The following is a 12,970-nucleotide window of genomic DNA, read 5'->3' as shown; positions in this document are numbered from 1 at the left end:
TTGCAATCAAGGTTCGAGCGTCGTGCTTAGGAAGTGCTGAGGCATCTTCCTCTACTTCAGTGTTGCAGTAAGTGCAGCGTAAAGTCTCTGCAACATTATCCAAATCGGAAATTCTCATGTTCATAGTGTGCAAAAGGTCAGCAGTACTTTGTTAAGAAATCCACTGCCTGGACAATTACCAAAGTATTCTGACTTTATCCATTTGTTTACATTAACTGGGGGAACTTAAGTTGTAGAGGCAAGCCTTTTTTTTTTTTCAGGAGGACTAGTTCACACACGTGCTATGCCAGAGAAATATCTATATTGGGGAAAAAGTAAAGTTAGCTAGATATGGAGTATCATCAGTAAGGTTTATTTTTTCTTCTCTAATTTTTTCTTGGTTCATAATGTAAGAAAAAGACATTTGCAAGGATAAATAGCTTGTGGTTTTAGTTGTTCAGAGTTCTAAATTTCAAAAAGACTCATTTAGAAATCAAAACATACGCTAAAACCCTATTTATGTCCTAAGCAAAAAAAAAAAAAGCACATTCTACTAAACTGTATTACCAACCTTTTCAGTAACTTGACAAAGTCCCACCATTTAGAACAAAGAGATGGTTTTTGCTAACTGACAGTACACTAACTCCACCTTCAACATGTCAAGTTACTCATACCAAATTCGTTCTCCCTGGCTCTGGCATGCTTTCCACACACCATGACCCAGATGTTAACGCAGTAGCTGCATTTAGAGTAATGCATCACATAGTATGATATCATTTTAACTCAGTGTGAAAGAGTACTCTCTGTTTAGTTATTTTGATTTTATAGAAGAGAAACCCGCAAGCTCTGATGCCAGTTCTACTGTGGATGTGTTGTGTTGCCCTGGAGGAACCTGTACTTCCCAGTTTCCAGCACAGGAGTGACAGGACTTTCCTCTGAGCTGCAAGATGCTCATTACAGTACGTGGCTCCATCTTGTCCCGAGTCTTCCATCAGAAGAATCAAGTACACAAATGGATTAACTCAGTCAGTTAGAGCACGGTGCTGACAACGACAACACCGAGGTCGTGGGTTCGATTCCCACTCAGTCCCCATGTGTTGCCTGGTCTAGTCGAGAGGTGGCGTCCCTGCCCATGACAGAGAGGTTGGATTAAATGATCTCTAAGGTCCCTTCCAACCTAGGCCATTCTATGATTCTATGAACTAGCAACATTCCAAACTGAGTGTGTTATGTGTTTTCGTTGTGATATGAGGAAGTGGAACTCACAAGACTTGGATGAGTAATCTTAAACCAGGTTAAGCATCTTGTTCGTAGGAAAGCTGAGGCCTTAAAGCTGAAATCTCAATGCCAGCTCGTGTATTTAAAACTACTCTTCTTGCTTGGTCTGTTCTACAGAGACAGCTTTTTCTCTTATCCTCACCTCCCAGCTTCTCCTGTGCTAGGTCCTTGTCCACCAGCAAACAAGAAGTATATCCAAACAAACACACTTTCGTTGCAAAACCACACAGAGCCAGTTTTATGCTATCAGAGTTGTTTTTTAAGACAAGCAAATAAGCAACAGAAGCAACATACCTGTAAATACATCGAAGAGCTGATCAGCTTGCAGGTCTGTGTAAGTGTTGGAGCAAGATGGACATTTAAAAGAGGACCTGGTACTTGAATCCCGCTCATCTGCTTCTATTCTCCGGCGTATGTGATCCAGTTTGTATTTTACCACATCCACGAGCACCTTGTAATTGATGTAATAGTAACTGTGCCTTGTGCTCTTCCCGTTAGGCCCCGTTTCAACTCGCACACGCAGCTTCACAAACTTGTCTGCCTTGAGCATGTTGAGGATGGTGCGCAGCTGTTTACGCTCATACTTGAGCAACTCTAACAAGTCATCCTCTTTTATGCAGGGGTAGCGGATCAGTATATCGAGGGCGAGGGAGCACTCTACTCCATAGAAGCCACGTACTATGTATTTGGCCAGGCGCTTTAGGGCTGCTGGGACCTCCGTGATAACGTTTTGCTTTTCCATCAGGGGCTGCAGAACTGGCAGGAAGAGAAGAACTGCGCAACAAGCAGAAGGGAGGTGAGCTGTAGTGAACCTTTCTGAGCGCTCACAGGTGGGTATGAAGCAGGTCATTTGCTGTGCTGCGCTTCTGCAAGATGCTGCACTGAATAGATTAATGTAAAATCCTTGACCTGAGCATGGGAAGGTACCAGCTAATCTTGAGGTACAGTAATCACACCTGAAATATTTGTGTCCTCTTGTGTAAAAATCCCCAGAAGATATCAAGGAAAACAGGTTACAGAAAGATCATCATAATCCTCTGTAGAGAAGACAGCACAGTTAACTGACATGTCTAGGCCTGCCTAAAGTATTTGTTTTCATTCATGGCCAGCCAGGTAAGCTCTGAAGTGAACACTGTGCCTTCAGAAGTAAAGCACAGGGCACAGGCTGGGCAAGAAACTTTTAGTTTAGTTCATAACAGTGTGTGAAAGAGGTGAAACTGTATCCCCCTTTTTGGCAGGGCCATGAGAGGTATTTGAGTGTCTTTTAGCTTGCTCTCTGTGATTTTTCTGCTGGCTACTGTGGTCAAACAACAGCCTAGCAAAGCTGGAGCACAGGATGCTCCATCTTGTCTAGCACTGCCCTCACTCAGCACAGGGTGCTTGGAGCTGTGCCTGCTTGTTCCACCACACTGAATCACCAGGGAACATTGGAAGAAGAACATTTTCCACCTTAGTACTCTTCTCCCCTGAAGAAATAGGAGATAGGGCAATAACTAATCCTGTTAACTAGAATGTAACTAATTTTAATCAGACCAACATAATGGTTTCTTATTTGTAAGGAGTGGAGAGAAGAAAAGAATTGAGCTATGTTTCAATACAGGCACATCCCAATTCCCTTCTTCAAGGCACGTTAAAATTCTACGGCAATATTTGATAGCACAGCCTCTAGCCAGGTTGCATTGCATAGAAACCATGCAACATGCAGCCAAATAGTGCTGGTGTAGCCACTGGATCAGAAAGTAGGTGGATAGTGGGCTGGCGCGTTATTGCATGGTACGTTGCCAGCACTGGCACCCGCTGCTGAGGGGGAACCTTGCTCAAGCCCAGGTAATTGCATATTGCTATATAGAGCTTCTTCCAGACAACCTCCATCGGAAACCCCAGTTAAATGAACAAAACCTATTCACACTAGCCCAGTAGTTGAGCCATAATTAAATTTGCCTCTGGCAGGAAAAGCACTTCCTTTTGGGTAACCTAAACCAAGTGTAAACCTGCTGATCTGAGGATAGAAACCCTGAAGGCAATAGCACTGCACTGACCTAAATTTCCCACAGGTAGAGTGGGGAAACACTAGAATAGGCTGCCCAGGGTGGAAGTCAAGTCTCTGTAATTCAACTGGACAAGAACCTGAGCAGCCTGACCCTGCCTTGAAATCAGTTGTGCCATGAGCAAAGGTTGGACCAGATGGCTTCCAGAGGTCCTGTCTAACCTAAATTCTTCTGTTCCAGGAGAGTTAAATTTAACCATAATTAAGAGAGATGCTTTGGGAATGTCAGTCAGTTCCTTGAAAGTCCTCCTCAAACTGTAAGAAGAACATTTTTATGCTTTTTCAGAAAAGCCTCAAGGAAGAAGCAATATTTCTCTTATTTTCATTATTCTTGCTATAGTTCTATTCTTTCATTTCTTCTTTGCCCTAATCCTCAAAAGAGGCTTAACTACAGGGCATGTGACTGTCATGTTAGCAGGGCAGCGTAGCTCATTGCGTGACTAGACAATACTCCCTTCCTTATGCAGAAAAGCACAGGACCTTGAGTTTGTGTTCAACCACATCTCCTAAAAGCTAAATCCTGTTCTTGCTGCCAGTCAAGCCCTAGCAAGGGCATGACACACTGTCTGTGTACGTGCATGCGGATGTGCCTTTGGTGGGACAGGGACATACTCTAGTCAAGAATCAGGAATTCCATCTGCTTAAAAGAGAACAGAAGTTTAATAAAATCTTTTTGACTGCAGTCCCATCTCCTCCTCTTTCTTGATGGATGAGCAACCTCACGTTGCTGGTGCATTTTCTGACAGATTAAACCTCACTCAGACCTACTGGATAACAAATTACCAAATGCAGTGGCTATCCTTGCGTGGCTCGACCATGTTTGTGCCTCAGCTGCACTCAGTAGGCAATTTTCATTTTCCCTTCCACAGCAAGGGCTCCTTGAGCTGAGTAGGCTTTCCTTTGAAGTCAGGAAAATGTTACACAGAAGATACGATATAGATATTGAGAATAGCCAAGAAGCTTCAGACAGCAGAGAACCTACTGGTGTGCTGGACAGCTTAAAATTAATGCTTTTGACCCAGGGCTATGTGCCACATTTCCACATCTATTCTCCAGTGTTTTAACTCCAAAGGCACTTGAGCGTAAACCACAAGATTTCTGGAGCACAGAAAAACATTACACTTCTTCCATAGAAAAATATGCTAACTTATGCTAAAGACTTCTCTTTCTTCCCCTTTATGACCTCACAAACTTGACATTTGTTTCTGTGCAGTGGCTTGTACTTGGCAGAAAGAAAGGATGGACAGTGTCTTCAGAAAGACCCAGCTCCGAAGCTCAGGAGCATGACTTTGAGTCTCCTCAGGCTCCGGAGAGCACTGAGACTCGTCCCTCCACACTGTGGGCAAACAGCCGACAGGATGGAGGCACTGTGGCCTCCAGTTCAGGCCCAAAGCAAAGCAAAGCAGCCATCATGCATCTGTAACCTAGGCCAGCCCCACTGAGAAATGCTAAGGGCAGCTTCACCAGCTGGATCGTGGCCCTACAGAAATCAAGAACTAAACCACTTCTGCATCTAGTCCTTGGCTAATGGGGGTAGAACCCTTAAACTTGAAGGACTTGTATTAAGAAGCAGGTCTCATGACTGTTTTGCCTTTCCCCACGTCAAATACAAAACGAAGTAATTTCGAAGGGAGTGTGATAAGTAGATGACATCATTAAGGAAGAAGTAGGACTTGAAATGTAAGCTTGATGTTTGCTGACCTATCAATTCTCTGGATGACTCCTTATCCCAGACTTACATTGCGTACTTGCATCTTTAAAATGAGCGGTCCTCTGAAGTGCAAGGAAGTCTGGACTGTGCTGAAGTGCCTCTGAGCGCCTTGTTGTTAAAAGCTCTTCAGAACCAGAGTCTTAAAATTGTGTAAATTACTCAAGAAAAGAGGAAAAAAAAAAACCAACAAACCACCAAAACCACCTCCTACAAAAAACCCACTACACTCACCCAACAGAACCTGCCCCATACATAAGCATATAGTGTAAACATCATAAATATATCCTGGGAGACAAGTGAAAAGCTTTTTTTCAAGAAAAAAATCCATAGAACCCACTGTCCTTTTGCAGTGGAAATTTAGATAGTCAAGCCTGTAGTTCAGTGTAAAAAGAAATAGCTTTCTTTTACAAAAATGGCTGAATTTGCCCTGAATAAAGAACATTCATGGAAAATACAACCCCCTCAAGAAGTGTTCCTTTAAGCTACAAAAGAACCAATACTGCCTGTATTTCATAGTAAAAACTACATAAAATCAAAATGGGGGAAAATGTTGTCTACAGTGCTTTGGTTTATTGGAGGTTGTATTTCTCCAGTCCATTTTCAACAACCTCTCCATTTTATAATTGCCAAATCTAAAGTCTCACAATTCCAGAAAACTGCTGATGTTTAAAAGCTGTTGTGTAGTTTTCAGTTCACAGGCAGCAGTTCTCCTTTAAGAGGAGCTTGAGACCATGCTTACTGAAAAAAGGAGGAGGAAGAGGAGCAGCTCCCTGCAGAGAGACAAGGACTTTAAACCTGAATCTGCTCCTCGTCTGAGCTACAGTTTGTGTTAAGAAGACAAGTATTTTGCTATTCATACAGATTTTTTTTTCTGTTTTTCAGCTGATAGCATGTGTAGACAAGATATCTTACAAGTCGCAATCTAGCTTCTACCTTTAGCTACTTTTAAAATACTAATTTTTATGAGGGTAGAAGCTACTTTCTTATTACACTGATTGTGTTTAAGATTATTCAGTAACAGATGCTAGAGAGGCCCTTCTACTTATAGTTAATACAGAACCACTATAATCTTCATCAAGGAGAGAGGAATGAAATGCCCTATTTTCCCCATAAGCAGGAACTACCTTTAGGATCATCATTTTGCTATGGGAAACCTACACAGAGTTGCTGCTTGTGCTGGCAGGTAACTATCAAAAGCAGAATTTCAAGTTAACAGGCATCATAGAGAGCAAGTTCTGCAAGGTTGCTCTGAAGCCAGTTGCTTCATTAACATTGTACCTGAACTACCTGAGAAGACAAACTACCCATCCTCACACTTTATAAAAGGAACTAAACCAAAAAGATTTATTAAAGCAGTCCTTTGCCAGACTTCATATAACCATAGCATTTGCAAATAACTTAAAAACTTTATTGTTACCTCTTTTGCCTAGACAGAAAATTTCAGGCTCTGGAAGAATCACTCCTTTCCTAAGAACCCAAAGTAACTGCAAAACAAGCTTAAATATTTCCCAGCCTTTTCCTAGACCTATCTGTGATAAGCCCTAATTTATCACCCAGGTGGAGCAAGAGTCCCCAAATCACATTTCATTAGCCACTAAATGAATTCAGCCTTACATACATTGCATCATGATAAAGTTATAAATCTTATTGCTCAATGAAATCCACCTACAACAGGCAAGGAGTGAAAATGTAAGTGACTGCAATATTTGATTAGTGTTTTCATTAGCATGACTTTAGAAGACTAGAAGTAACATAATAATTAACTCGTTGTTGCTGCAAATCAAATATTTAGTATACATAATTTACATAATTTGCACTTAGAGAATTTTGTAACCAAGCAAACCTGGAAACTTGACCTGCAAAGAAAAATGATGGAATTTATATGTCTACTTTGTTCTTGCATTTTCACTTAGTCATCTTTTTTAGGTGGTTTATGCCTTCAAAAGGAAACAAAAAGCAATTTTTCACTGTGTTTTTCTAGAAGATACAGTTACAGATACTATTATTTCCTTTCATGGGCTAAACATCTGTTTCTAAAAACAATGTTGAAATAAGGTTGTCAGGTGCTGTACAGTCCTGGCTTAAAATGCTGAATTCTGTTAGGATTGCAATCATCATACTCCATCCCGTATGTAAGCATCTCTTGCATGGTTTTTTATATATGCAAAGTGGAGGCTGCAGGTTTGTAGTGATGTGACTTAGGTCTTCTAGGTATGTGTCACAGCATGTTTTGTGCTTTTGTTTCTGCTGTTTGTTGCTAGAGTTCTGACTCTCCAATTTACCTGGCACGTGAGTCCACAGAGAGCCCCAAAGGTGGGGGCGTTTGTTGGCATAGCACAGGTTGGGAACTGGTGTCGGTAAATGTCGCTAAAGAAGCCAGTGCCTCTGAGAAATAGTCGATACCAGAAAAGAAATCTCATATTGTAGTAGCTGTGGCAAGAATTTAGATGTGAAAATATTTGAAAGGTTTGAGACTGCAGCTTAGAAACTGTGGGAAGAAGTGACTCTAAAAAAAATTGCTGATATTAGCTCTGCTCTTCCTTGTGATTTATAGTAGCTGGGACTGGTTTCATTGCCTATGCTGGGAAAAGCCCTGCTACTCTTCTTTTTTGTTCTGTTGAACAAGAAAATATTTGGGAGATACCCACAGCTGAGAAGTGTCATTGGCATAAACTTTCAACTGCAAATTTAAAATGATCACACAGGTAAAATAAAGCAGATATACCTTGTTCCATATAGTGGTTCTCAAGTATGCTCCTTTGTTCTCATGTTACAGTAGAAAATGCAAAGGAGCAACAGTACTTGCTGGTACCTGTCGGCTTTAGTCTGTGGGAAATGTTTGCAACAAATAATACCTGTCAGTTTCCTCGACGAGTGTTTTGAGCAGGGAAAGCCTCGGGTAACCTCAGTGTTGTTATTAATGTGACACTCCTCAGCCCGCTTGTGGAGATGTGGAACCAGATCACAAGAAAACATGAAACAGCTTTCTGAAGGAGAGTGTTGGTCAGGCTGGTAACACCGCTTTCAGAAACAGGAAATCACAATCACCTGTGCAAGCTGAGCCTGACAACACCGGGGTTGTTTGGCAAGGACAGTTAACCTCCACATAGCAGAAGTAAATCTCCATGTAGCAAAAGTGCTGGTCAACCACCTGCCTGCCTGTTTGGTGGCTGGAAGGCAATTCTGCGTGAGCTTATGCTGTGCTGCCTTTGTTCTGCCTTGCTCAGAGCAGGAGTGAAAATTGCAAGCCAAAAAATATGAAAAAAAATTATTATTTGAGCAGGTATTTCTGACTGTGGATAGCCCTGGGACTGAGAGCTGTGGGAAGCAGGATTTGTGCCAGTATGTTGTTGTGATGTTGTGTAACAGCAACACTACTGAAAGTGGGAGCTTGAGACGGGGATAGGCAAAAGTCACCTGGCTTTGTTTCAAATGCGTTTGGGTGGCTGGGGTGTTTATCTCAAGTGGTACAGGCATGCACTGCACTTGCAAGCGACTCGAAAAGTAGGCAGATAATCAACTGAGCAGTCTCAGGTGGGAGAAATAAATATAGAGTGTGATCATAGCTTGAAGGAGAAAATGAGTGGGTTGCTGCTCTAGGGGCAAAGGTGTAATCAAGTCCTCACAGAGCAAATGCAGTATGTTTCACCTGTTGGCAGAGCAGAGGTTGGTGTAGATGGGTTGGTAGGAGGGTGTGATGTGTACCTTAGGTAAACAGCTGTTGTAAGTTGCTATATTGTTCTCTTCAGGCTCAACAGCCACTGTTCTGCCTTTCCCCAGATAGGCACGTGGAAGCTACCTTCTGCTGTATCTTGTATTCTCCACACCAAGTGATAGGCAGCACTCAGTTTAAAAAATAAAATCTCTATCTACTCTGCACATTGGAGTACTGCAAAACAAGAAAACACCAGGATTATATTAAGTGCCTGTATGTAGCTTGCTGCTCTGTAAATACAGGGCTCTTAATCACGCAGCCGCATCTCTTTTTCCCCATGCTCACCCTTTCACAAAGTCTCTGCTTCAGCCAGTGTGTGTGGGGGGTTAATGTTCAGCACTCAGTGTGTGGCCTCAGAGCCCTGCTTATTTTGTGGGCCATCCAAGCCCTGCATTGAGATAATTAAATTTTCTTATCAGTTTTCCTGTGGTGTTCAACCTGTATTACTTAATTCCATGATCCTTGAAGGCATGCTAGTATAATTTAAAGGAACTTTGTTTGAGGGCTTTAGACCTATTTTTTTTGTTATTAGTTTATGTTGTAATCTTCTCAGTGTCTTCAAAGAGAGAGGATATTGTGCCTGCATCACATGTAGAACTCTGAGGTACAGAATTGGAAACAAAGATTGCTGGATAATTTTGAGAGCCTGAACTGATTAAAAAAAATTAGGATACCTTTTACAGTGCTTTGTATGATTGCAGCATAGCTCCCTCTGTCTTGATTGCCACTGTGATCAGTACTTCCAAAATACAACCACTGGTATCACAGACTGGGTGTGCGTCAAAGAACACAGCTTACTGGGTTGCCTGTGCAGCACCTTGCAGAACTGGGGTGAGAATTCACTTGTCCCATTAGGTACTTAGACCTGCCTTATCTGTAACATCATCCTTTCTTTTGCAAGGCATTGCCTTCTTTATAGTTATACAAAAAGACTGTACTTGATCCAAAATGGAAGGTGAACGAGTGTCTGCAACACTTGTAGGCTTCTGGACACTTCACAGCCTTAGTGTATTTGATGAAGGAAAGGCTGTGGATTTTGTCTACCTTGACCTTAGTAAGGCAGTTGACACTGTTGCCCAGAATATTCTCCTAGAGAAACTGACTGCTCTTGGCTTGGATGGGCTTACACTTTGCTGGGTAAAAAACTGGTGAGATGGCAGAGTCACAGAATCACAGACTGTTAGGGGTTGGAAGGGACCTCAAAAGACCATCTAGTCCAACCCCCCTGCCAGAGCAGGGTCCGAAGAGTTGCGGTTGATGGAGTGAAAGGCAGTTGGCCGGTCACGAGTGGTGTCCCCCAGGGCTCAGCATCGAGCCCAGTCCTCTTTAACGTTTCCATTAATGATTTGGATAAGGGCATAGAGTGCACCCTTAGTACGTTTGCAGATGACACCAAGCTGGGTGGAAGTGTCTATCTCCTTGAGGGTAGGGAGGCTCTGTAGAGGGATTTAGATAGGCTGGATTATGTGAGTTTCAATGAATCCAAATACCGAATCCTGCACTTTCGCCTCAACAACCCCTGGCAGCGCCACAGGCTTGGGGAGGAGGAGAACTGCCACGCAGGATGGGACCTGGGGATGTTAGTAGATGGCCAGCTGAACATGAGCCAGTAGTGTGCCCAGGTGGCCAAGAAGGCCAACGGCATCCTGGCCTGTGTCAGGAATGGTTGTGTCAGCAGGAGCAGGGAGGTGATCCTGCCCCTGTACTCAGCTTTGGTGAGGCCTCATCTTAAGTACTGTGTCCAATTTAGGGTTCCTCACTACAAGAGGGACATTGAGGTGCTGGAGAGGGTACAGAGGTGGGCTATGGAGCTCGTGCCCAGGTGGCCAAGAAGGCCAACGGCATCCTGGCCTGTGTCAGGAATGGTTGTGTCAGCAGGAGCAGGGAGGTGATCCTGCCCCTGTACTCAGCTTTGGTGAGGCCTCATCTTAAGTACTGTGTCCAATTTAGGGTTCCTCACTACAAGAGGGACATTGAGGTGCTGGAGAGGGTACAGAGGTGGGCTATGGAGCTCATAAAGGATTTGGAGCATGTGTTGTATGAGGAAAAGCTGAGGAATCTGGGGCTGTTTAGTCTGGAGGAGACTGAAGGGAGACCCTATCACTCTCTACAACTACCTGAAAGGAGATTGTAGCGACACAAGGGTTGGTCTGTTCTCCCTAGTGGTGAGTGATAGGACAAGGGGAAATGGCCTTAAGTTGCACCAGGGGAGTTTCAGGTTGGATATTAGGAAGAATTTCTTCAGTGAAGGCGTTGTCAGGCACTGGAACAGCCTGCTCAGGGAGGTGGTAGAGTCGCCATCCCTGGAGGTGTTTAAGACACAGGTGGATGTTGTGCTGAGGGACATGGGTTAGTGGTGGTGATAGGGCTAAGACAAAGGTTGGACTCAATGATCTTGCAGGTCTCTTCCTGCCAAAACGGTTCTATGGTTTTATACTTTTAATGTAACTTATCTTGCTTTTAAACCTAAAGAATGGTTGCTTGGGATAATATGTATTTTTCACTTCAATATCCTTTTCTTAGAGGATCAGTTTAGAACCATAGAATTTTTTAGGTTGGAAGAGACCTTTAAGATTGTCAAGTCCAATCGTTAATCCAGCACTGCCAAGTCCACCACTAAACCATATTCCTAAGCACCATATCTACCTGTCTGTTAAATACCTCCAGGGATGGTGACTCAACCACTTCTCTGGGGAGCCTGTTCCGGTGCTTAACAACCCTTTCAGTGAAGAAATTTTTCCTAATATCCAAAGTAAACTTCCTCTGGTGCAACTTGACACCATTTCCTTATGTCCTATCACTAGCTAGTAGGGAGAAGAGACTGACACCCACCTCCCTCTAACTTCCAAAGTCATAAGGTCTCCCCTCAGCCTCCTTTTCTCCAGGCTGAATAACCCCAGTTCTCTCAGCTGCTCCTCATAAGGCTTTGCACAAAGCCTGTGACTTTTGTTGCCCAATTAGTCATCTGATATCCTCGCCTACCGTCCTTGTTTTGAAACTTCCTTATTCTGAAAATTACATGTCTTCTTGTGTTTGACCTTTTGTTCCAGCTATGCAAAGGCTGTTTCCATCAGGGCAACACATTAGCTGCTCGTCCTATAACTTTGACTCACGTATAGGAAAACCAAAATCCAGATCCTTGATAAAGATATTAAATGGGGCTGGCCCAAATACTGAGCCCTGGGGCACACCACTTGTGACCAGACACCAGCTGGATTTAACTCCTTTCACCCCCACTCTTTGGGCCCAGCCATCGAGCCAGTTTCCCAGCCAGTGAGCAGCCAGTTTCTCCAGGAGGATGCAATGGGAGACGGTGTCAAAGGCTTTAGTAAAAGGTAGATGACATCCATAGCCTTTCCCTCACCGAGAAAGTGGGTCACGTCATAGGAGATGAGATTAGTCAAGCAGGACCTGCCTTTCATAAATGCATGCTGACTAGGCCTGACCACCTGGTTTTCCTGTACATGCCACGTGATGGTACTCAAGATGACCTGCTCCATAACTTTCTCTGATGCCGAGGTCAGACCGACAGGCCTGCACTTCTCCAGATTCTCCTTCTGGCTCATCTTGTACATGGGTGTCACACCTACCAACTTCCAGTCCAGTGGGCCCTCCCCGGTTAGCCAGGACTACTGGTAAACAATGGAAGGTGGCTTGGTGAGCACTTCTGCCAGCTGCCTCAGTGCCTTTGAGTGGGTCCCACTCGCCCCCATAGACCTGTGTGCTTCTAAGTGGTGTAGCATGTTACCAATCATTTCTCCTTGGATTATGGGCACTTCATTCTGCTCCCTGTCCCTGTCTTCCAGCTCAGGGGTCTAGGCACCTGGAGAACCACTGGTTAGATCTACTGTCTCTCAGCATAATTTGAAAAAATGTGGTAGCAGCAGCGGCTAACCACATAGCTGCTGTGGGTGGGGAGGCACAGTTCGGTTGGTCTTTCAGATGTCGGCAAAGAAACACTCAACTAAGGGAATAATGGCAGTTGCTAGATCTTCATAGCCTGCCACTCTTGGCTTTCCTCCTGTTCTCTTTTACTTTGCTGTCCTTTAACATCCTCCTGATGCTCTGACTCCTGCTCTTTTTTTTTTCCTTCTTCTTTCTTTTTCCCCCTGTTTTCCCCTCTTCATCCAGTCACTTCTTTTTCCCACCTGCCTCATGCAGAAGGCAAACCTTCTGCTGCAGGACCTGACTAGCGTAAAAGAACTGTTTCCATCTCTTAGCAGATGGTGCATGTACACCT

At 43.7% G+C, this 12,970-nt stretch overlaps 1 protein-coding gene across 1 annotated transcript in view; it reads right to left on the bottom strand.

Annotated features, from left to right (window-relative positions):
* The window catches only part of LOC104277268 (general transcription factor IIE subunit 1-like), a 3,632-nt gene extending 1,633 nt beyond the window's left edge, over nt 1–1,999 (bottom strand). The window contains exons 1-2 of the mRNA XM_009873853.1: nt 1,552–1,999; nt 1–87 (exon numbers count right to left, since the gene is read on the bottom strand). The exon at nt 1–87 is cut by the window's left edge and continues 133 nt beyond it. Coding sequence (XP_009872155.1) covers nt 1–87; nt 1,552–1,999 — 535 coding nt within the window. The remainder of the gene's footprint in view (nt 88–1,551) is intronic.
* Nucleotides 2,000–12,970: the final 10,971 nt, after the last annotated feature.

The sequence above is a fragment of the Apaloderma vittatum genome, unplaced genomic scaffold (assembly GCF_000703405.1).
Source record: "Apaloderma vittatum isolate BGI_N311 unplaced genomic scaffold, ASM70340v1 scaffold12017, whole genome shotgun sequence".
Lineage (NCBI taxonomy): Eukaryota > Metazoa > Chordata > Aves > Trogoniformes > Trogonidae > Apaloderma > Apaloderma vittatum.
This window is presented reverse-complemented; position numbering and strand designations above follow the sequence as displayed.